We start from the raw sequence: 26,123 nt of genomic DNA, 5'->3' as shown, positions 1-26,123 counted from the left end.
TTTGAGTTCTGAGTACATTTTGAGTTTGAGTACATTTTGAGTTTGATTACATAGAGAGTTTTGAGTACATTTTGAGTTCTGAGTACATAGATTTTTTAGTCCATTTTGAGTTTGAGTATAAATGAGTAGCCTAGCAGGCAGCTATGGTTGGCTGTTAAGTTTCATGCGTCACTGTGGGCTCGGAATTCAGGTTACCTGCGGGTATGGCACCAAGCGCGATCTGCATGATCGGTTGGGAGGGAGGGGTGTCTGATTTTTTTTAGTTTCTTGTTGGATTTTCATGGCCATAAGCACTTGCTGTATACCTAATTTTCGCAGCTGGGCGCGTGAGTGATAATTGTCTGGTGAGGTCATAAAAAAAGTTGTCTTAACTTTTCCTCCTGACGGTTCCACTAAGAGCCTGGGAAAGGGTGGTGGGAAAGCACACGGCGGCGCTGGCGTGCTGGTTGTTCGCCTGCTACTGTTAACGGCTTGATATACTAGGGGTCACAAAGGAAGAGGTGAGAGCCGGGGGGAAATGGGGGCGGGGGCTGTCCTTTCTACTGTTTTAAATGAATTAGCTGAATGGACTGGGCAGCGCCCCTTAAGACAGAATAATGACCACATTAGATTGGGTGAAAAGGGAAACTGATGAGGCTAAGGCGTGTAATGTATCAAATGAAAGGTCCGGATTAACGGAATCAAGTGGGGTAAATGAAAAAATGCTTCCTGATCGTAGTTATCGGGCAGTCATAAGGGGTCATAGATTGGGTTGAAATTCAAAATGACGCTGGGAGGGCATGTGGGGAATCAAATTCAAGGTCTCGATGTGGGGAATCATTCGGGACGAAAATGAGTTATGGATATATCATGACGTAGTCATGGTAAGTAACAGATTCGGTTAAAATTCAAGTTCATGACGCTAAGGCGTGTGGCCTATCAAATTAAAGGTCTCGATGGGGGTAATCACGTGCTTCCTGATTATTATCATGACATAGTCAAAATGGGTCATAAATTAGGTTAAAATTCACAATGATGCCACTGGGTGTCCGGGGCATCAAATTGAAGGTTCCGATAAGGGAAATCACGTGGGACAAAAGTGTGGTAGGGCTATATCATGAGATAGTCATGGTTAGTCATTGATTGGTTTCATTTCAAATTGATTCCGCTAGGATGTGATGGGTATCAAATTAATGGTCTTGATGAGCGGAATCACGTGGGAGAAATACAAAAATGCTTCCTGGTTATAACCATTAGATTGTCATGGGGAGTCTTATATTGGGGTAAAATACGAAATTACCCCGCTAGGTCGTGTAGGGTATCAAATTTACGGTCTTGACGAGAGGAATCACGTGGTACAAATAAAAAAGGCTTCGTAGTTCGAATAATGAGATAGTCATTATGAGTCATAGATTGGGTTAAATTCAAGGTGAGGCCGCTGAAGCATGTGGGGCGTCAAATTGATAGTTCCAGTTAGGGGAATTACGTCGGACACCTAAATAATGCGTCCTGGTTACTGTCATGAGAGTCATGGTTATTTTGACTGGTATGAATTCCATATGACCCTGCTAGGGTGTGTGGGGTATCAAATTAAAGGTCTCGTCGAGGGGGATCATGCGGGACAAATATAAAAATGCTTTCTGTTTATAATTATGAGGATATAGCAAAAGGTATATAGCAAAAGGTACACACTCACACTCACACGCTCACTCACTCACTCACTCACTCAAACTCACTCACTCACTCTCACTCACACTCTCACTCTCTCACACTTACTCTTACTCACACTCGCACTCACACTCGCACTCACACTCTCACTCTAACTCTCACTCATACTCATACTCATACTCACACTCTCACTCTCACTCACACTCTCACCCCCTCACTCTCACTCTCACACACTCACACACTCTCACTCACACTCAACTCACACTCTCACTCTGTCTCACACTCTCACTCTCACACTCTCTCATGCTCACTATCACTCTCACTCATACTCATACTCTCACACTCACACTCTCACTCACACTCTCACTCTCACTCACTCGCCCTCTCACTCTCACTCACACTCTCACTCACACTATCACTCACACTCACTCGCACTCTCACACTCACACGCTGACTCTCACTCACAGGCACACTCATACTCACACTCGCACTCATACTCTCACTCTCACTCACACTCACACTCTCACTCACATTCTCACTCAACTCACACTCTCACTCACACTCTCACTCTCTCTCTTACTTACTCTCACTCACACTCTCACTCACACACACACACTCTCACTCTCACTCACACTTTTACTCTCACTCTCACTCACTCTCACGTTCACTCATACTCTCACACTCTTACTCTCACTCACACACTCTCACTCTCTCAGTGTCTCAATCTCTGTGAGGCCATTTGAGTTCTGAATTCATTTTGAGTTCTCAGCCCATTTTGAGTTCTGAGTTCATTTTGAGTTTTGAGTACATTGTGAGTTTTGAGTCCATTTTGAGTTTGAGTCCATTTTGAGTTTTGAGTATATTTTGAGTTTTGAGTCCATTTTGAGTTTTGAGTCCATTTTGAGTTTCAGTACATTTTGAGTTTTGAGTCCATTTTGAGTTTGAGTACATTTTGAGTTTTGAGTCCATATTGAGTTTTGAGTACATTTTGAGTTCTGAGTACATTTTGAGTTTTGAGTCCGAGTGCGTTCTGAGTTTTGCGCTCAATGTGAGTTTGGGTTTGAGTGAGCGCAGATGTGCTGCTCAGCATTGAGTCTGAGTTTGAGTGGTGATTCGAAAAAAAAAATTGTGAGTGAGTTTGAGTGAGCCGCGCCAACTTTGCCGAGGTATGTCACCTTTACCTTACGGTAAAGGACAAAGCGCAATGCAACGAGCTGCAAAAAGTTGCGTAAATAGGTGACGTATCCCTGTCAGCGTAAGCCCTCACCGCTCCATGAACACTGTTCGTGGGGTGATCAGTGAAGTCCATTTTATTGACCTGCCTGAAAATGAGCTCCCGGAAGTACTCCATTAACAAAATGCTGCGAAAGTACCACAAATAATAATCCGCCGGGAAAACAGATACAAACCAAACACATTGTCTTCACCTTTGTCAGGACAGTTCTTCCAGACACTGTACAGCCGGAAAAACGCTTGTCTATAACAGCGATTTCAACTTCAACCAGCTACATCGGAAAACTGCCGAAACATACTCGTTCCAAACATGTCGGAGGCGAAAGCGAAGGGCTAAGAGTTCAGAATTCAGTAGTAGTTTTATTCAAATCCCGCTCCGGCGGGGCAGGATAGGGCTGAGAGTACGAACGCTGTGTTATAGACAAGCCTTTTACCGGCTGTACAAGCTGTATATAAAAAAAATTAGAGCCAGACGTAACATCCTCTACCCGCGCCCGTGCTGCACTTGCCATGAATTCCGCCATAGCTCACCGAGATAACTGCAGGGGCAAGCAGACGTGGGCACTATGCAGCAAAACCGACCATGCGTCGGAAAGCTGCGTCGCACCAATCCACTGCGTCAACTGTAGCGGTTGCCACGCCACATACTCTCGTTTGTGCCAACAGTGGAAAAAAGCAAAATAGATCATTGCACTTACAGTAACAGAAAATATCGCTTACCCCGAAGCACGACAGCGTATAGCTACCACGCACAGGATAGCATAAGCCGACGTGCACGTCAGGGGGCGCCGCCACGTGAGGCACTGGTCTCATCAGGGACCTCCTCGAGAGGACCTGAGGGGAAAGTTCCAGCCCCCCAGGCTTAAGAACCTTACCTAGCTGCTGCACCTCTATCAAATGACGGCCAGAAAATGGCCAACAACGCGTCAGCTGGAGCCTTGCACAGGTGACTGCTGTCACCGAGAGGGGGGTACCCTCCAAGGCGAACCTGAGGTCTGCTAAGCCCGCAGTTCGAATTTCTCGATTAGAAAGCCTTCTGAGGAGGCTGTGAACACGAGTGAGCTATCCTTGGCGTAAAGTACTCCAAAGTATCGTTTCAAGCCACTGCAGCGCACAAGCTCACAAGAACTTGTCAGAAAACAGCTCCCTAAAACGACCCCGCACGGGGCACCTTGAGTAATCTTGGTGACGGTATTGGCGACACCGCGGACCCCGAGCTCTCAACATAAGGTGTAACCTACCGTGGTGATGTGTTTTTAAGGTGACAGGTAGAAACCTCAAACGGTAGCCGTCGGAGCCCAGGTCAAGCTCCGGCGGATGGGCTCCCTGTCTGTTTACCAGGCAAGGAGCTCCGGGACGTCTCAAGCTATCAGGGTAAGGTTTTAGAAGAAAGTACCCCCGTCCCCTGCTTTTATACTGCTCTTATACTGCTCTTATTTTATATGGTATTTTCAACGCCCCCCCCCCCCCCCCCGAAACGTGATCGGTCCCTCAAAAGGGGCCGCACCGAAGTATCTTTTCCCCCATTGCCATCGGTAATCTTTCCTGAACCGGGAAGCCATAATATGAAAATCGTATAAGGCAAAAAACAAAGGTCTGGTGAACTCCTCATCGAGGTAACTGACAAACAGCAGTCCACAAAGCTTCTAGCTCAGACTAAACTTGCTGATCTAGACATGAGGGTCACATCCCATCGGAGCCCCAACAGCTCGCAGGGTGTGATATCCGAGCCAGATCTTGCAGGCTTGAAGGATCAGGGCGTCACTCCCGTGAGATGCGTCATCATCCGCAGAGACGACAAGGAGATGCCCACCAAGCACATCATCTTGACTTTTGACCGCGCAGTTCTTCCACAACATATAAATGCAGGCTTTATCCGGTACTCCATCCGTCCATACATCCCGAACCCACGGCGCTGTTTTAAGTGCCAGCGGTTCGGGTACAGTACAAACTCTTGCCGTGGCCGAATGACCTGTGCAAAATGCGCGGCGCACGATCACCCGAGCGACAACTGCCCATCCGACACCCTCACTTGTGTGAACTGTGGGGGGCCTCATGCAGCGTTCTCCCGCAAATGTGAAAAAGTTCAAATTGAGAAAAAGATTATCAACATCAAGGTCACTGAGAACATCACCTTCCCAGAGGCGAGAAAGAGGTTCGCTTCTTTCTCCCTGGGGAGGTACGCCGACGCAGCTCGCCGGGGGCGGAGCGGCGTCTGGTTTCCACAGGGTCCCAGTTCAGCGAGTCTGACCTGATCCCTCCACCTCCCCCCGCTGGGTTGCATCAGGCAGCCGAACCTATCACCACGCCGCTTGCTGAGGCAGCAGCGGTTGCGGTGCAAACCGCTACCGTCAGGACCGGTGCCACCTCCGCCTTTGCCTCCCCGTCCTCCAGTGCGTTGGAGGGTGTGGAGTTGAGGAAATGGACACCGGGGGCCCCGCATCGGCTTCCACCGCCACCGCACCGCCTGTACCACCTCTGGTGTCCCCGACGCACGCGGCGCTGGCGGCTCAAACTAAGGGCACCTGAAGAGAGGCCAAGTCCAGGGGCCCGTTGCGTCGGGCACCCCTCTGACATCTGACGAGGAAATTGACGTCGGGCTGTTCCTGCCTGCAACGCAGCGCAAGGAGCGGACCCCGACGTCCAAGTCAACAGAGAGACCTAAAAAGCCCCTTGCGAGACTGCAAGCCCTGAAAGATGACACATGAACACACCCACACACACTCTCCAGTCATCCTAAAATGTAAATAATGGGAACAGAAAACATCATTCAGTGGAACTGCAGAGGCCTCCTTAAAAATCATTACGATGTGTATGAGATGCTGCAAGCCAATCAGCAATTTTCATGTGTCTTCAAGAAACTCACCTCAATTCCAAACAAATTTCTTAAATAGGTACATGACATTCAGAAAGGACAGGGTTGGCTGCACGCACTCTTTGGGTGGTGTGGCCATTGTCGCCCAGAAATCATTAGCATGCCACCCTCTCTCTTTAAACACTGTCCTTCAGGCTGTAGCAATCCGTACGATAATATTTAATAGGTTGATAACGGTATGCTCCATTTACATCTCTCCTGATTTTGCACTTCTGAGCTCGGATTTCGAGGCACTGGTTGACCAGCTACAAGAGCCATACATCCTCACAGCAGACCTTAATGCGCACAACTGTCTTCGGCGCTCCTCCCGAACGTATGCCCGAGGTCGCCTGTCGCATCTTGACTTGGCTACGGGTTCTGCAGTTCTCTTTCCATGTATTGAGTGGGGTATGGGCACGGACCCATATGGTAGTGACCATTTCCCCACTTCATTAACATATATAAGTAGAGGCCCAAGCAGTCCATCTTCCCATAAGAGGTTTAATGAATCAGAAGCAAACTGGAGCACATTCACAGACACATCTAAACTACACCACCCATCCATAAAACACCTATACATGGAGGAAGCCGCCCAACTCATCACGGCGCACATCCTCGACGCTTGCCAAAAGTCCATTCCCCAGGCCTCCAGCGCGTCCCGCAACCCAAGGAGGCCCGGGTGGAACGAGGTCTGTAGGAGGGCGCGAGAAGCCCATAACAAGGCGTGGGGTGTCCTTCGCCGGTACCCCACGTCGGAAAACCTCATCTAGTTTAAACGGGCAAAGGCCTTTGGAAAGCATGTGCGTCGTGAGGCGAAAAGGGAGAGTTGGCGCGCTTTCCTTACACCCATTAGCTCATACACAGACACTCACAAGGTATGGACAAGAATACGTAAACTTAAAGGACAACATACACATAGCCTAAGCCTGGTTAGTACAAGAGGGGACACACTCGAATACCAGGCTAACACACTTCCACAACACTTCCAACACGTTTACAGCTCTGCACACTACACAAACACTTTTCTAAAACATAAAAATGCTTGTGAAAAGAAGTCCCTACATGACAATAACAGGTCCAAGTCTGGTTACAATTCGGAATTTACGCTCTATGAGTTGAGGGCTGCCCTGAGCACATGTAAACGTTCATCTCCAGGCGCAGATAAAATTACATACACCATGATACAACACCTACACCCAGATACTCTTGAAACACTCCTACACCTATACAACAATATATGGCTTTCGGGGCACATTCCAAAATCTTGGATGGAGACTATTTTAGTGGCGTTCCTGAAGGAAGGAAAGGACCCTTCTCCAGCCAGTTATCGACCCATCGCCCTCACAAACTGTCTGTGCAAGCTTCTCGAGAAGATGATTAACAGGAGACTCGTGTACTTCTTAGAGTACAATGGTCTTCTCGAGAGCTGCCAGGCCGGCTTCAGGGTGGGGCGATCCACAAACGACCAACTCGTCGCCCTTGAGTCGTATATCAGGGATGCATTCGTTCACAAACAGTTTTGTGCTATGGTGTTTTTTGATCTTGAGAAAGCCTACGATACCGCTTGGCGATACGGGATACTTAGCGACCTAAAATCATTCGGTGCTTCGGGTGTTTAACACTCTTTATAGCTACCTGGCGGAACGAACCTTTCGTGTAAGAGTTGGCACTGGCCTTTTAAATATTTTTGTCCAGGGAAATGGTGCGCCTCAAAGTTGGCGTTTTGAGCTGCACATTGTACATGAGATTAACTCACTTCGACAGGCGCTGCCACGAACCATTTCCTGTACAATGTATGTAGATGATGTCCAAATATCTTTTAAATCGTGGAATATGTCAATTTTCGAACGCCAAGTCCAGCTTGGTGTCAATAAACTAGCTGGCTTTGCTCATCCAAACGGTTTTAAGCTGAACCCAGTTAAGAGCACTGGTGTGTTCCCCAAAAGGCGTGGGATCAGGCCAGATCCAGACATCAAACTGAATGGTGTCTTGATTCCGGTCAAAAAAGAACGCAAGTTCCTAGGTATAGTCCTTGATGAAAAACTTTCCTTTATCCCTCATATCAAACAACTAAAACAAAAATCTCTTGAAGCAATAAAAATTCTCAAGGTCCTGTTGCATTACTCCTATGGTGCTGAGAAACAACTTTCAGCTGTGGGTGTTTACCAGCCTGGTAGGCTCGCGGTTGGACTATAGGAGTGTTGTGTATGGTTCAGGAAAGGAAACTGCTTGGAAAATGCCCGACCCAGTGCAGCACTTGGGCCTTCGACTTGCGTTTGGTGCTTTCCGGACAAGCCCTGTGCAAAGTCCGTACGTCAAGTGTGACAGATGGTGCCTAGGGTACCAGCGCGAGTATGTCGATTTGCTATATGCTTTTAAAGTTTCATCAATGTCTCACCCTCCCATTAAATGTATAATGATTGATGCATCTACATCCCAACTGTTTTAAATCGCCCATCTATTTCTGTGTCTTTCTCGCTCAGGGCGAGAGAGGAGGCTTCTGAACATTCTGTCTCGTTTTTAGACACTTTCAAAACATCTCTCATTGATTCTGTAGCCCCATGGAATCTTCGCCCTGTATTGAGTGATTTGTCGTTTACGCAATTTAAGAAAAACACGGTGCCCAAAACTGCCATTTTGCAGCATTTCATGTATCTCCAGGCGAAATATGGGGCGGCAGAATTTTTTAGTGATGCATCAGAAACATCCACTGCGGTGTGTTGTGCTGCACACGGACCCAACTTCAATGCTTCTAAAGCCATGAATGTGAATTCCAGCATCTTTACGGCGGAAGCATATGGTGTATTTCTTGTTTTAAATCACATTATCGAACATAATATTGCTAAGTCCATCATTTCCACAGATTCACTTAGCGTCGTGCGCACATTATCATCCCAAAGGTCTTGCAAAAATTATGTTATCAATCTCGTTTTTAAATCTTGGATGTCAGAATATGCCACAAACCTGAATGTGATCGTCTGCTGGGTTTCAGGCCACGCTGGGATCGCTGGCAATAAGTTGGCTGATGGAAGGGCCGGTGCTGTTGCACTCAGTAACACTCTAGACATAGCAACAGTACCTTACACTGACCTCAAGCCACTCATCAGGCAACACCTGCGTAAAACATGGCAAACACACTGGAGTGAACAGACAGACAACAAACTACATGTAATAAAGCCACACTTGGGACAATACACAACTGACTCACACAACAGACACACCGAAGTGACGTTAGCAAGGTTACGGATAGGCCACGCACACGCAACACACTCGCACCTGCTCACTGGATCTCCAAGACCCATGTGCAGCGGGGGTGGAGAGTCCCTATCCGTAATCCACATATTCATTCAATGAAAGGCACTTGACACAACACGACGCATACACTTCCCACAACTATACAAACAACACGTCCCGTTTCACCCATCGTACTTTTTAGGAGACAAGCCCATGTTTTCCACCAAGCGTGTTTTTAGGTTTCTCACTGATGTCAATTTTTTGCATCTCATCTCTTATCATGCATCATGACAACCTGGCCCTTTACACCAGTCATCTTCATTAGCTGGTGTTTTACTTCGTTTATATTTACTGGAATTTTCTACTTTTACTTTCATGTCGCTTTAATGAAATCATTTTTGTTTGGCGCTCTTTGCCTTTAGTTGGCCTTGCGCCATTAAAATCCAAATATCATCATAGCTCCCTAAAGGAGTCCTTGGGAAAAGCTCTGGTAGCTAACAGGCTTAGCTTGGCCATAACAACAAAAGTCTTAATGCTAGCAATGGATTTTTGTGGTGTGCTGCAGCAGAACGTCGTGGGGCTTATACAAATCTTGAATAACAGTAAGGAGTTGCTGTGGGAGCATGCGCCACTGGCGGTGGGTCTCCAAAAAATCCACGTAAGCAGCGAGCAGTCAACTTTTTGCCTGAATACATCATATACAAAAAGGACAGGAAAAACACCAACCAACCGTCAGGTGGTGTGGCGGTTATCCTGCAAAGGTCAGCCACAGCTAAAGAAGTCAAGCATCAGACTGGTCTAGAGGCTGTAGCGGTAACAGTTGTATGTCTTTAGAGTTGTAACAATATACTCACTATATATTCCCCTGACACACGAATAAAGAAATCAGAGCTTGAAAATCTTAATAACCAGCTGCAAGAAACATACGTTATAGCAGGAGACTGCAACGCCCATCATTTGCTTTGGGGTTGCGAAAAATAGGATGCCAGGGGCGAATGATCCAAAAAGTTTTACTTCCCACCGGAACATGCATATCAAACTAAAAGCAGCCTACATATCGTAGTCCCAACCACAAAACATACCACTCAGTAGACTTAGCTCTCTGCTCAGCTAATTTTTTCCCGCTACTCGGTTGTCAAGTGCTGAAAGACCCGATGGCTGTGACCACTTCCCTGACATTCTAAAGGAGAAGGGTCAGGCTTCCGGCATTCAGAATAGTGTACCACGATGGAAGATAGCGTCTCGCCGACTGCAACAAGTATCGTGAACTTACCTGTCTTCCACATGGTTATCTAGATTTATATGAGAATCGATAGTGTTTTGTGCTTTATTGCAAATCACATAATTGAAGCAGCTACTGAGTATCTCAGAGTTCCAGCAATTCAAACAGGAAATCAATACCTTGGTGAAATACAGACTACCAAGATATAAGAAAGAAGCAGAATGCGGCATGGAGCCTTTTCGGTACCTCCCCAACATCCCAGAACTACGTCCACTTCAAACCCTTCTAATCGCAACCAAGACGTATAATGCAGATAGCAAAGAGTCAGAGCTGGGAGAGATTCCTAGAAGGCGTGAACTCATACACTCACGAAAAAAGGTATGGAACAGGATACGCAAAGTGCAAGGGCAGCAAACCTTTCTTCGACCTTTAGTTGACAATGCTGGTAACACTTTGCAAGATCTGGCAGATGCACTGGGCTCGTACTTTGATGTATCACGTTCAGCTTACTACTCAAGTAATTTTCTGAAGTTCATGCACAGGGAAGAAAACCTACAACTTCACCGAAAATCGTCTTCAAATGAACCATATAACAGTGATGTTAGTGCTGCCGAGCTCCAAGCTTGCCTGAAGACTCTTGGTAAGGTAGCGCCTGGGCCAGATAGCATCCACTACGGTTAAGTGTAACAGCGCAAACAGACGAAGGACGCAGAAGAACTCAAAAAACGGGCGCTGACTCTCAATTGGTATTTTATTTAAAAGGAGCAGTAATGTATATCCGACGCGTAAATCTGATGTGGTGAAAGCAAACATAATTCGAAACATCAGATAAAACTGAGATAAAGGCATGTGAACCTCTGGCATAGCTAGCTGGCATCCAAAAACGCCTTTTCCTCCTGTGCAGCGTCAGAGAAGGCTGGCTTACATATTTGCCCCAAATTCTTGTCGATATGATAGGCTCCTACAGCTACTAGTGTCACCTGGTCCTTGTAGGTGAACAAAACGTCGTATTCACCAAAACACGGCGCGCAGCCACATGCTCGGCAGTGCGCTGATTGGCGGAAGGATGTGTATTGAGTTAAATTATTCAAGTGTTCCTAACTTCGCATTACGCCGTTGAAAAGGGTGTACCACAACGTGCCGTACTAAGTCCGTTGCTGTTCAACCTGAGCCTCATTTCACTCAAAATAATCCTTCCACGTGGAGTGAAGATAACGCTGTACGCAGATGATATCTGTGTGTGGTGTGCTTCTTGTTCACGACGATGTACACAGCAACGATTACAGAGAGCCCTGTACAACATTTCTAACTACCTCGCATCCCGCGGCCTTCAACTTTCTCCGGATAAGAACGTGGCCATGGCCTTCACAAAACAAAATATGGATTGCTTTCCACTGATACTAGGCGGGCGCATAGTTTAGTATGCACGTGTTAAAAAAATTTCTAGGAGTTTTAATAGACCGCAACCTGACCTGGTCACCCGAAGTCAAACGAATACAGAGTCGCATTTCTTCTGCCGCTCAGGTCTTTAAATGTCTTGCAGGTCCGCAATGGGACAGTGATTGCCATTCAATGGTTATGCTGCACAAGATCTATGTAGATGGAGTGCTGCGTAACAGCCTCCGTATCCTGCATAAAATATCTGAAACAAGCAAGAAAAGCCTGGAGGCGGCCAGAAACAACAACCTACGCACCTGTCTTGGACTTCCTAAGGGATTTTCGAGCGTTGGAACCGTGACAGAGGCACGTTGTTTGCATTTCGAAGTTATTAGACAACAGGAGACCCTTCGAGTGCACTTGAGGCATCGTCTACACGCAAGAAATCATTTCCTAAGTCGTCTCCCCTCCTAGTGCAGCAACTCCGGATTCGCCCAGACCATTCACAGCATACCACTGTCTGTTCCAACCCAGCACTCACCAATAATGCCGCCGCATTTCCCTCCGTGGAACCTTGCTTCCCTACAAATTGAATGTGGTATCCCAGGAATTGGCCCCAAAAAGACCATGCCTCAGTCAGGAATCCTCCACATCGTTTTAGACTACATGTATAGAGCGCATTCAGCGAGAACATTCATATTCACCGATTGTTTATCAAGCATACAAAGCTCTTCTTCTAGTCTATACATTCCACAAACTGGTGAAGTGCTTTCGTTTCGTCTGGAGCGACAAACATCTTCGACAGCGGCTGAGCTCTACGCTGTGAAGGAGGCAATCGTTTACATCCTGCGCCATGAGCCGCACCAATGGAGTATCTTCACGGACTCCAAGGCAGCTCTGCAAATTATATCTAGGAGAAGTAGATTTCCCCCCACCTAATCGCAGCCTGTGATATATCATACCTTCACCATCTTGCCTGGTCTGCTGTACACAACTTTAAATTGCAGTGGATACCTGGACACACCGGCATCATAGGTAACCAAAAAGCCGTCGAAGTGGCCCGTAAAGTCCTTCTGTACCGAAAATATCGCAAGGTGTATTTTACGAAAACAGAAGCTTCTGCCATGGCTCACCACTTTGCGGTGACTGAAAGAAGCCGTCTATGGAGCAACTTACAAAATACTCGCTCCTTTTTGCGCATAATTGACCCAGAATTAAAGTCGAGACTCCCGAGACAGTTTCCTCGTAACCTGGAAACGTTGTACCATCGTCTACGGCTGAACTGTGCATACACAAAAAGTTACCTATCTGGCTACCTATCTGGCGTCGCCTTCGAGCGACGCCAGATCCGCTATTTGACACTTGTGCTTGTGTCGAAACAATTGAACAAATTTATTAGAATGTGCGGCCTACATGGAACCGAGATCCCACTTCCTTGAAAACATTGAACGTCTAGAACAGGGGCCAATTACTCCCAGAAATATTTTAGGACCATGGATTCGTCCGTCGCAGCAGCGCCAAGCTCTACGGAGTTTGTTCTCTTATTTGGATGATATTGGCCGAGTTTCAAAATTGTAAATTATGTGGCCCAAGCTCACAACAAAAATATATATGTAAGTCCGTTACCGCGCCAAGACCACGACAGTTTTTTTTCTTTTTCTTTCCTGCCCAGCTCTTTCTTGGGCCTTTTCTTCCCCCATCCCCAAATCACAGCAGAGAAGCATGTAGGCGACTGTAAATGCCGGCAAACCTCTCTTCTTTTCCAATAAAGAGCGTTCTCTCTCTTTCTCTCTCTCTGTCTCCTGTAGGCGCGTGTTCACACATCTACCCGATTGCCCAATTTACACATTTTCGCAATGTGCTGTCATTAAAATGCATATGTATGTGCGGTCGTATGTGCTGTCATTAAAATGCATAATTCCAAATATTTGATTTTTTGTTACAATCCCACCGACTCTATCAGAGGACTTTCCTGTGCTGGCTATAAAAGAAAGAGCAAATGTAGTTTTAAGGTAAGTAAATATGTGGTCGTTCGCACGGTTCATCCCGTTGATTTTCTTGCTCAATTCATTTGTTGTCCAAGTATGACTTGTGCGTGTTGAATGTGTCTGTATGTCCTGCTGCGCGCTCACCCGATCCACATTGTCACGCATAGCTGCGCGGCGCACACCCTGGTATTAGGGTGCTGAGCAGCCTTACAGCCTTATTTTAGGGTGCTCACAAGCACACCCCATTTTTCATCGTTATATCTTTTTTTATTCAGAACACTTTTTAAAGGTGTGTAGCGTGGGACAAGATTTTTACGCCCTTTTCGACCTTTTCGAAAAGGATCTAAAAAGTTTACTGTCTAGAGTAAAAATAGGTATATGCAGACGAATATGATAGGTTGTAAGCGTGCTGACGGAAGTGCTCATTACCCAAAGGTTCCGCCCCGACCCACAGACGCTGAGCAGACAAGCAGACGACGGTTCTCTTCGCCGGAAGTGCGAGTAGAAAGCCGTCCAATAGAAGGATCTCTCCTTCGTGACGCACATAGGAGAATCGATGACGTACATGCGTTTTGAAAAAAAAAAAGGTGCTTAGTAGCACGTCGCCCTGTATACATTTTATTCTAAGTTGCCGTCTTTTTCGCGGCATTTTTTATAATCTATCAACACCAACTCGTCCAACTTTCGTTCGCGCTGTACATGCGTTTAAACGGTGGCGTCCAAAAATACCTTCATTGTAAATAGCAGCATTTTTACAGCGGAGGAATAGGGTGTTTTTCCTCGAACGCCACTTTGTTGAACATCATTAGCGTAAGTCCATCTTTTACACAGGTTCTGTGAGTGTGGTACGTTCATTGTCATCCGAAAACTCGTCCAGGAACCATATCATCAATCTCGTTTTAAAGCAAAGCTTTTTACCTCTACCCCCCAAGGGTTCTTTCGCGACCGTTGGTGTCACCAGAAAACTCTACCGAACAAATAAAAATTTACTGGCACCGCCAAGAATCGAACCTGGAACTAATAGAGTAACAAAGCGAGAGCCCGTTGTCTTACCGATTTAGCTACGAGCCCACGCCAAGACGGGGAAGACAGGTGGTCTACTCACAAAGCGCATCTACGGGTTTACCCCCTTCGTTCTCGTTGAATGCGAAGTGAAAGCGTCACGCGACCACTCACGCCCGTCTAGCGGCCCGGTGCGCACCTTGCTCATGTGCTAGGAGTTACAAAAACTTAAAGGAAGCTCACACCAATTCATGGCATCTCACTTCTAGTACGCCAATGTGCTAAAGCATGTGGCCTCCAGTGTTCACGTAAAAAATCACAGCTCCTTGTCGTCAGCCCTCACACCAAATCAAGGAATACATTCAAATACTTCTTGATGGCCAGGCCATCACTCCAAGCAACAGGGCCTACATCTCAAGGCTAACACCAAGAGTGACGTCTCCTTGCAGCGCCTCAAAAAACAGCATTAATCAAATCATACACATGATCACGCGAATTGCCACCAAGAAGCGAGGCCTAAAGGAATCCGGTACCTTTCGATTAATTGAAGCTTTTGTCCTCTCGAGAGTCACTTACGTAAACCCCCTGTCTTCTTCTCGACAAGGAAGACATAGAGATGCTTTATATAATGATTAGAAAGGCGGTCGAGCAGGCCATTGGTCTTCTCATGAGTGCGTCCACACCGAGGCTGCTTAGCACGGGGCTCCACAACACCATGGAAGAGCTGACAGAAGGCCATCTTTCTAACCAGAAGGTCCGACTCAGAACTGCGGTGGGTAACCGCATGCTTCACCAGATTGGCTTGGCAGTACAGAATGTCACTCCGCTTGACGTACTCCCAGACTCTTGGCGACTAAAACTAAATATGCTCCCTTTGCTTAGAAATATGAACCTCTCACATGACGAGGGTCACCGAAAAGCACGGGCTCAAGCGCTAAACACCACCCTCGGTGGGGATCATGCAGTTTTCTACACAGACGCCTCCAAACATCGAGGGCAGCAATACGCCATCATCGTGGCTACCTCCAAAACCAACCTCCTTCTTTAAGTGTACCTCGATAGGACCCCAGAAATGACAGCAGCAGAAGAGGCAGCCATCACCTTGGCTCTCACTCAACCAGGGGTTCGGAGGGTAGTCACTGATTCCCAGCAAGCCCACTGGAATTACCCGTCGGGTTGGGTGTCCTGACCTGCACTGCGCGTGCTAAAAAAACACTCCCCAAACGGTTCCATTCAGCTAATCTGGACACCCCCTCACGCTTCAATGGAGGGAAACAAATATGCCCACCCAACAAGCCTGCGCTCGTAAGCTCCCGTGCTATGGTGCTGCACGAGGACAGTCACCCGCTTGTCACGTTCAGGGAGATAACCAAGCATTATCGCCTTCTGAGACAGACCGTACCTTCGCCTTACCCTGACCATTCGAGAGAACAACAAACTACCCTACGGCTCATATAATCCCGGCTCGTTCCCACAGCCTACGCGTCTTCACGTAATGCATACGAATCGCTACGACGCTGAATGTAAATTTTGCTCAGAAGTAGGAACACTCCGCCCCGTCATCGGGATGTGCGACGTTAGCCCTGAGCACCCTCCTCTGTTTCCGTCAACTACCCAACAAGAGCAATGGGATACGCTGCTGTCCAGGTCCTCTCTACCTACCCAGCTTCAGCGGGTGGACAGAACACAGGCCGCGCGGACTGCATATGGGCCCCACAGAAGAATGAATCACTCCCCAGGGATGCACTCTGGGCCATTCAGAAATCTGAACAGAAGTATTTCTTCCGCCTGTTCCTCCCTCTCTGCAGCAAATCTCGTCGCCTCCGTCCGCGGCGCAGAGACGGCGAAGTCAGATCGTCTAACACCGGGTTGAAGCTTACTTTAATTTTATGAAAAAAGTTTCCACTCTTGTCCTACACCAATACAACTCAACCAAACACCGTTCATGCATCAATCATGGATTTAACCATAGCAAGAATTTCTTTTTGAAGTAATAAATGGTATGGTTAGGTGCATTTCACTTCTCTCTGGTTGTACTATTTGTAGAGCGATGTGAGTGAATTTAAGTGACGTCGCATGGGTAATCGTTATGGGCGCCATTTACAGCTTTGCTTTCCAACCACATTCACGGGGTGGATTGGCGCGATGTTTTTTTTAAAGGGACAGACAATTGATTGTTGTCGAGCATATTTTCTTCATCCCAAATGAAAGGGCTTCACTTAAAACACCTTAATCGGAAACAGGTTTGCTGGTAGCGTCCTGGAACTTTTTTTTAGGTCTACCAGCCGTACGTGTCCCGCCAGAAGGAATGCTGGCAACCATCACAGTGAGCCGTGCCGCAACTCTTTTAACTGCACGCGAGATTAAGAGGGAGTTAAAAACTTGTCCACGGCTAATACAACAATAATCTTCGACCCCTCATATTCCTTCATGCGCTTTTTGTATTACGCGTTAAAATCGACGGAATTGTTTGGACACGTAACTTAGTGTCACATTCACACGCCACATGGCGCCTCCTTTCAGTCTTAAGAAATTTTAGGGCAAAGTTAAAATTATTTCCGCCTCTTTTTTTAAAAATGCCTTGTGGCTACCCGGGTATATAAGACGCTAGACGCAGTATGTGAGCTAGACGACATGCACTCCACAAGAATCGGTTGTTTGTCTCTAAATGTTATCCGCGCTAGGAGTGTGGACAATTACAAAATTATTCGCGATAAGAGTGCGGATAGTGACAGCCCACCAAAATAACAAGCGAAGGCAGTGCCGCTTTAAAATGTCAAAAGAATGCTTAAGGATACATATAAAATTTAAGCTTATACAAATATTGGTGTTAAAAAGTTTTCAATAAGTGAATAAACGTTTCTGCAGTTTCAGTAGCGCGCAAGGTTTGCAGGTCACGCGACCAGTACACGTAATGCAGTGTCACGCTTGTGTACTACGAACCGCCACCTTTCTGATTTCGGGAAGTGTAACGCCAATTTCCGCCAATTTGTGTATAATAATTTGTGGTTACCCGACCGTATAAAACGCAGGCTTTCATATGAGCTAGAGAACATATACTCGAAAAAATATGTTGTCTGTCTCTTTAAGACTATTATGTCGGCATAAGTCTTGAATCTGGAAGTAACTGTATGCTAGGTTCCAGCTTACTCTGAAATAGCCGGAAACCAGGTTGCGGATGAAAGCGCCTCAGCTAGCGCACTTCGCAACACAGTGGACGTGACAGTGGTACCCTGCACCGACCCTCAGACAACAGATTCGTAAAAATGTGGGAAGCAGAACGGAGTAACTGCACGTAATAAAAACGCATTTGGGGCCATACACAAACGACTCGTTTTGTGTATGACTTAGCCACGTTGCCGATAGGCTACACTCACGCTGCACACTCACCGGACCTTAATGACCCTTGTGTAACACATGTGGACTGTAATTCACGTCCTCATTCACGGCAAGATATTCGACACAACACTGCGCAAGCACTTTCCAGAACGTTACAGACAACACACCCATCATGTGTTCTAGCTGACGACCCCATGCAGCGTGTTTCTAAGTCTTTCACAGAAATCTAGTTTTTGCGCCTCGTTTCATATCAGCCATGGTCATCTTATTTGTCATCTTATTATCGGCCATGGTCATCGTATTTGTCTTTTGGAGAGTTTTAGCCTCCAGCCCTGCCCTGTATCGTCGCGTTTGTATTTCAAGCACCCTTTTACTGCCACTCCGCACGAGTTCGTGAGTGGCGCTCTTTGACGGCGGTGAAAGCCAACGCCGTGCATGGCCAATGTGACGCCGGCGCCGGCTGCGCAGAGGTGACGGTGGCGTACAAGGACGGCCTGCCCGAGATCACGGTGCCGCTGCCGTCGAGGCGGGACCGGTGTCGCTTCACTCTGCGGCCCCTGGGCAGCACGGTGGGCGACCTCTTGCGCAGCATCTGCGTCGAGGACCGGGGCGTGGACCACGTCAACGTCACCTCTACCGGTGCGTGTTTTCTCCACTCAAGGGACGCAGGGTCGCTATTTCTCCCCGTTTTTCTCAAATGTGTCACACCAACTCGCCAACACCTCAGGCTCCTGGTGTTCAGGCGAGTTCTCGGCAGCAAGTCAGATGCACATCGCTACGTTTTCTGGGGCCGGTTTGGATTTACGGCTTAGCTGGCTCACGTTTCGCGTGAGAGCTGCATATAGTCCTATGAGGTGCCTGTTTTTAAGCAGTAGTCTTTCTTAGGAGGAGTGTGTCGTCCTAGCCTTTGAAATAGTAGCTTCGGAAGCAAGAAAGTACAGCGAAGGAGTTCCTTTTTAATAGTGAACCTTTATTTTAGCATGCGAACATTTGCGCATCATCTTTAGCGGAAAAGACGTCGCCGTATAATGATACATCCGAATCTAAAATTACGCCATCTCTGTAGTAGTACGACAAACTACATTCGGAGCGTGTTTAGTTTAATGTCCAGCGTTAAACACAACAGCATTTTTCTCACTCAGAAATATGTGATTGACGTTGAGGTTTTCGAAACCGCGTGTTTTCCGAGATTTCGAAGAAGCTGTATACCCAACTGTCGAGATTTCGGCATACTGTCCGTTTTCGAATCGGTTACAATTGTACTGGCGGCGGCAGTGTAATTTTAAAACCTCTGTACTTGGCCCGCTGCGGCGGCTCAGCCGTTGTTCTGCTCAGACGAGGATACGATCGAGCATTCGGCGCTCGTTAACGATTCCCGTGTGTCCGAGTCATTCTGTACAGCTCCCGTACTGCACACCTCATAGTCCAGGTGTAGCTTCGACGCGTAAGGCCAGAATATACATGGAGCGAACTTTCACGAGTAAGTTCGCGCGGCAGAAAAATCTTCCGCGTCGGGACGCCGTATACTGTACGTTCGTGGGGCTGACTACATGGAGCGAAGACCGGCGCCCGCCGGCGGTCTGGAGCCATGGAGGGTAAATCGGAATGCCTGATTGGTGCCTTCGGTTTTCCGCTTCGCCGCCGCTTCGCCACCGACGAAATTTTTATGGCCTAGCTATATCGGCGGCGGACGACGATTCCGCCGGACGTTGTTCGCCGAGTTTTCGTCGCATTTCGCTCCATGTATTCCGGCCTTAAATCCGCAATTTCAACTTGAACTCCAAAACGTAGGAAGCGGTGCCTTGTGTTGTATCGGAACAAGGAATTCTAATCGTGCAGCATTATCGGGCTTTTCGAACCCTATGGACGTGCTCACACATTTGCCAGATGGTTGGGCTCTTTGGTTGCGAATGTTCAGCGCTCAGGAAGCGCCACCGACAGGCGTGAGTGGCATTGCGTGGCCCCCATGATCAGCTGCCGGCGCGCCGTTGCTCGGCAGCTGATCACGGAGGCCATAGGCGTTTTCATGTTGTTTGTCCTTGTTCTCCCCAGATGGTGTTCGCATCGCGTCGACGTCGACCATCGAGTCTCTGCTGCGAGAAAACTTCGTGCTCACCCTAAACAACCAGGTCTACCTCGTCGAACCCCCATCTATAGGTGGGCAATGTTTGTTTGTTTGTTTACACAACCGAAATGGGTATACCGACTCCATATCCCCGCAACGAGTTCATATCCGTGCGTGCGGGCTTACAGTAGAATGGGGGTGTGGATCTTGAAGCGGCATTCATTCGTAGCCCGTTGACGCGTACGGACGTCTCGCGCGGTATACTCACACTGGTGAAACGGATCCACTTCTATTAAGCCATCGCAGTTTAGTTTAGCCGCTCGTAGCTTATAACTCGTCTGAATGTCACGCTTATTTATTTGTTTTGGCTATATGGACGTGTATCACGGTTTATTGCGCACAACGTAATCTGAGCTCTCTATCAAGCAGTGCAGGAACGCTCGCGTGCTTGCTATCTGCCTTGTAGGCCTTGGTTACCTGCGTCGCCTTGGAAAGGAAATATTAATGGCTGTGGTGCAGGCGGTGCTGCTGTGAGCGAACACAGCTCTGTCAGACCCTTACTTGACCCGAAGGCGCCCGCGGCGATGGCTCGAAGGCTAAGGCGTTGCTGCTGAGACCGAGCACGCGGATGCGATCCCGGCCACGCCGGCTGTCTTTCTGATGGATCCAAAAAACGAAAAAGCCCGTATGTCGACATTTCTGCCTTGTTCGAGGTCCCCAGATGTCCGAAATTAAATCGGAGGCCTCCACTACGACGCATTTTATAGCCAATGCACAGCTTCGGCGCGTAAAAACTCGGAATTTGTTTACTGTAAGCCGGATGATATCCGACATGGTCTTGTAATAAGTTTCAGATGTAGTTGCATCACCTATGGTGTAAATGTGGTGTGCAACATCTGTGCTGTTTTCTAACTGTGAAAGCAAGTCAGTACAAGTATTTTTTTTCTCAATGGTTACGTCTGTTTCCGGGGAGCTGGCATTGCGTAAATATAAAAACACATAATAAATATTGCCATTTTTAGTTTGGCCTTTGACTGCGTGTCCCAATACGGCAGCAGCTGCCCGAACTGTCAAGTCGATGGGGCCTCGTGTTTTTCGGTCGGTTTTTATGGGCGGCAATGAAGTCTTTAGACAACGGGGATCCTGAAAAAGGCCACGAAGAAATTACAATTTCGTTCAATTTGAAAGAACTAGTCTTTTGTAACTCACGCAGCTCCATTCTACAGCCGCGAAAGATGCCTTTTTAGCCGAAGAATCACAGCAAATAAGAATAACTTTCAAATTTCGCGCTACAGTGACGTAATATGGGCAGGAGTGGCCTATTATGGACCAGCACAACAAACATAGTTATTGGTGTGTGAACTGCACGTTCGCATTGAAGTGGTACAGACAAATGGAACTCGAGCCTCCCTACAATCGGCCACTCAAGCTGCTTGGCGGTGGCTCAGGTCGGCGGCCGTCAATAGCGCAATCGCGATTCTGTGACGTCATGCAGACGTCGCCGAAAATGGCTGGGAGTAGTTGCGGCTTCGTGTGTTTTTTTTTTAACAGCGCTGCTGTTTAAGCTGGTGGTTGGGCCGGCGAAGGTGCGCAGAAAAACCTCGCCTAGCGGTGACGTCACCGATTCACCGTAGTTTTGCATCGCCGCGATAGGGCGGGACTCGTGTCGCCACCTGTCGGAGGCGCGATACAACTGGTACAAGCACGGCATTGGAAACGCGTTGCGGGGTGGCTCGCTGTATCGCTTCTCGCGACGGGTGGTGGAGTTGTGACGGTGCAAAGCGACGAATTAAAGAGGCCGAAAGGCGGAGAAGCGATAATGTCAATCAACTTCGTAATTAGAATCCCACACGCGAGACCACACAAGCGGAACGGTGGCCACCGAACGAGTTCGAAAATTTTGAGCAAACGCTCGTCCCGCTGCACCCGCCGCTACTCTTCGAGCTTGACCGCAAAAAGCCGGTGCGCAAGCGTGCATTGTACATATTTTAATGGCCGAGTGTTCATTTCCCCTTGGGGGGGGAAGGGGGGGGGGCTAACGACGACACCACGCAGAAAACTTGAGCGAGGCTCGAAGCATAAACTCATTAGAAAACTTGGCCGAGTCTCCAAGCATAACTACGCATAAACTTAGCAGAACCACGAATAAGCTAGGTGGGGCCGCCAGATTCGCTGTTTGCCCAGCGTTCGCTCCCTAGGGCGAAGCTTCCCCAAGTTTTCTTACTATCTGTGTTTTTCCTTTTTGCGATAAAATTGGCACCATCGATCGTTATCGGGACAAAGGAGTATTTCGAATGAACCACACTTGCGTTGGTCTTGATGGTCTTCAGCTTTTTAATCTGCGATGCTCCCTTGCCGATGCGACGCGGGCATTTGGTGCGGTGGCCCTCTTGCAGCGTGAGCCTCTCTCCTCGTGCAGAGCGGCTGACGAGCGAAGAGACGCAGACGCTGTCGGACCTGAAGATGCTGGTGGCCCGGCTGTACGAGAGCCTCACCGTCAGTGAACACCAGCTAGAGCAGGAGCGCAGGCTTCTCGACCGCCTGCACACCGTCAAAGAGCAACTGGGACCACTGGAGCAGGTATCTCCCGCGCTGCGGCTGCACTCGAGCAGTTAGCTTGCCACGGCTGGGCTCTCAAACATGGCAATCCTGTCACGCAATTCTCCTCAGCTGTGCAGTGAACTGTTAGTGACCATTTAAACGTACTACAGAAAATACTGCGCCCATGCACTCCGTTTAGATGGTTAAAGGGACACTGAAGGCAAAACTGAAGTCGGTCTAAATATATATATTGGCGTCTGCAATTCGAGCGCGCGGCGCAGCAGCACAGACGAGGGTCGGGCAGAGAACAACAACGTTTATTGCGACAAGCGCGTTTTTAACCCCCGGCATCCATGGAAGGTTACACAGGTGTGGGAGAGGGGGGGAAGCGCCGAGGCGCACCCGTGGCCAAACGAAATGGGTGCGTGCTCAGCTTGTTTCGCTGGCCGCCATAAAACAAAACAAATACAACATTTCTTCTCTCTTAAAACTGGAACCACTGTACCAGCTTTCTAATTCTTGTCGATCGCCTGAGCGTGGGCTGAAGGGGGACCGTCCCCGGAAGAGGGTCGTCCGCGATGACCGGAGGTTCCGTCGTAGGTGGTGTTGGAGCCTCACTCCGACCATTTCTTGTTGGCAGTTCCGGGATTCGCTCTTGCAGGTTCTGCCTGGGGGGTGTCAACGCAGGGGACGGGACAACAGTAACCCCCCCCCCTCCTCCCCCCCCCCCCCCGTCAGATTCACGATCAGCCTCCGTGCCTGCAGTCGCCTCCGAGCACGCAGTCTCCTGGAACGGCTCGGGACGGTGACGGATTTGGTCGATGTGACGCTGCGCTACTACCGTCGATGTCTCCACTGCCATCATTCTCGTGCCTGCAGTAGTTTTCACACGTCCGGGCGTCCATCTTTGACCAACGCCATAGTTGCGCACGTAGACGCTGCTGCCTGGCGAGATGGTGCAGTCATCGGCGCCCGGTGCGAGCTGGCATCCCTGGGCGGCAGGCATGTGTCCGGACGGGACTTGAGCTGGTAGCCGAGAAGCATTTCCGAGGGATACTTTCCGCCCTTCTGTGGCGTTTACCTGTAATTTAATAACAGGCGAATGAGGTTGTGTTCCAGCGGTCCATCTTGCATTTTCCTCACTTCGTCTTTCACTGTTCGAACTGCTCTCTCCGCTGCTCCATTTGACTGGGGGTGGAAATGCGCCGTACGCAGGTGCACAATATTGTTTCTTTCCACAAACGTATACCGAATTACTGGCTTGTGAATTGTGTTCCTTTATCGGACACTATCGTACGTGGCACGCCGAAACGACAAAACAGGCTTCTTAAGCGGGGAATAGTACTACTCGCGGTCGCGTGCTTCATGGAAACTGCTTCGATCCACTTTGTGTGCGCGTCTACGAGCACCATTACCATTTTGCCTGCTAACGGTCCTGCAAACTCGATGTGAATGCGCGACCACCTGTCAGCTGTTTTTGGCCGGGCTACTGGTGGCGCTGACGCAGGCATGGGCAAGTTTTCCACACAGCTCCTACATTGTGACAACTCTTCAATTTCCTTGTCCATTAGCGGTCACTAAAACAAAGACCGGGCCAGGGCTTTCATTGACGAGGAGCCTTGGTGCGTTTCATGCAGCAGTTGAAGCATTCCTTCCCGCGATTCTCGCGGTATCACCACCCTGTTACCCCAGTATACCAGATGATGAGCCAATGACAGCTACGGTTTCCCATCGAAAAATGGCAACAAGTCATGGTGCCATTCAACCTGTGGTTCGAGGCCAACCATGCAATATGTATCGCTCGACAAGGGCTCACAACTGGTCCTTGGCAGTGAGTTCCTGTAACCCGTGGGTCGTCACTATGCCTTCGTCATGAGCTTCCAACGCCAGGACGTCTTCAGGAGGTTCGCCCTCGGTTACCGGTGCCGTTGTCTATGCTGGAAGCCTGCTGAGCTCCTCTGCTGTCAGTAGTAGTTTCCCCGGCACGTACTGCTAATTGTACTGGTAGCCATCCAAGAACAGTTCCCACCGTTGAATGCGCGCGGCGGCCATAGGCGGCGTCTGACAGTCAGGCCGGACCAGTCTCAGCAGTGGCTGATGGTCGGTGAACAGGGTGAATTGCCGACGTAGAAGATAGCCACGAAAACGAGAAATGCCAAAAATGAGTGCCAGTGCTTCTCGCTCTAGGTGAGAGTAGTGTTGCTCTGCTTTTTTTGTTAGCGTTCTTGAGAGGAAACCTATGGGCCTGTGCTCATTTACCCTCGGAGTGAAACAGAACCGCACGCACACCATAAGAGGAAGCGTCACATTCTAGCTTGAGCTCCTTGCTAGGCTCGACATGAACGAGAAGTTCCGCATCCTTCTGTATTTGTTTCGCTCTCTCAAACGCTGACTGCCGTGGTTCCAGCCACTCCCAACGGGCTCCCTTTTCCATGAGCCGATACAACGGTCTGGGCGCAGTCGACATGGTAGGTAGAAAACGTGCGTAGAACGTAAGCATGCCAAGAGATGAGCGTAACTCGCAAACGTTGCGTGGTGGCGGGGCTTGCATGACGGCGTCTACGTTCTTTTCAATGGGGTGAAGACCTTGCCGATCTATACGATGCCCAAGGTAAGTGACGGAAGGCTGCCGGAACTTGCATATGTCAATCCTAAGTTTAACGCCGTGCTCTCACACCATTCCAACACACTCTTGATCCGCTCACTGTTGTCCCCTTTGCCTTCAGACACTAGTACATATACATCGTCAAGGTAGGCTTGGACGCCTGGTAGCCCCAGTGGCGTAACTAAGGGGGGTGCAAGTGCCCCGGGCGCCACTAGGGAGGGGGCGCCGATCCGAGTCCTCCCAACATGTGCCCGAGGGGAAAAAGCGGCAGCTGGTTACCGTATGTCACCGCAGCGGGGCGGCACTGCCGCAAAAGTCGCTGTTCAAGAGAGCGCCAGTATGGGCTTGTTGGCACGACATTGCAGCAAAAGAACAGGGCTCAGGAAGACAAGGACGACTAGAGCGGACCACACATGGGGCGCAATATCGGAGGACACACACGGGGCGCTAGCGCCCTGCGCACCTCCCCGCATATATGGCCTCCTCTGTCCGCCCTTGTCTTCTTCAGCACTATTCTTTTGCTACAATGTGGCTGTTCAAGCAGTTTCTTTCCTTTCTGATTTCCTTTCTGCTTTCCTTACTGCTTTCCTTGTCACAAAGTGGCGCGTGCACCTATGTGTGAATACTTGGGTGTGGAGTCCAGGAGGCAACCCTAGATGATATCGAGTGTGTGTGGGTGCTGCACGTATGCATGTGCTTTCCGTTTTCGTTTGTATTCCAGAAGCGGGCGGTGGGGTGGGTGGCTCTCTTAAAATTGGCACCCTTACAATTAGATTATTCCTTTGCAGGTATTCTTACAAGGCGAGCTGGCGAGGTGAACCACGTGCAGTAGATCTTGGGGACCCTCTTTTATATTCACTCCAAAGCATTATGGTCGTATTCCATCAAAAACTATACCCGCTTCGAATGCGCAGTGGAAGGCGTTGCGCTCCTGAGCTTGCGCGGTTGCGTTCTATTTCCTGCCGCAGCCCCGAGCTAGCACATCAGGATGGCTAGGTTCCGCTGTCTCACACTTC

At 48.7% G+C, this 26,123-nt stretch overlaps 1 protein-coding gene across 1 annotated transcript in view; it reads left to right on the top strand.

Annotated features, from left to right (window-relative positions):
• LOC144169643 (calcium uniporter protein, mitochondrial-like) overlaps positions 1-26,123 on the top strand; it is a 60,848-nt gene that overhangs the window by 20,752 nt on the left and 13,973 nt on the right. The window contains exons 3-5 of the mRNA XM_077698945.1: positions 18,365-18,535; positions 19,949-20,053; positions 22,381-22,541. Of these exons, the coding sequence (XP_077555071.1) occupies positions 18,365-18,535; positions 19,949-20,053; positions 22,381-22,541 (437 nt within the window). The remainder of the gene's footprint in view (positions 1-18,364; positions 18,536-19,948; positions 20,054-22,380; positions 22,542-26,123) is intronic.

The sequence above is a fragment of the Haemaphysalis longicornis genome, unplaced genomic scaffold (assembly GCF_048455015.1).
Source record: "Haemaphysalis longicornis isolate Haplotype H1 unplaced genomic scaffold, Haemaphysalis longicornis Haplotype H1 scaffold_1, whole genome shotgun sequence".
NCBI classification, from domain to species: domain Eukaryota; kingdom Metazoa; phylum Arthropoda; class Arachnida; order Ixodida; family Ixodidae; genus Haemaphysalis; species Haemaphysalis longicornis.
This window is presented reverse-complemented; position numbering and strand designations above follow the sequence as displayed.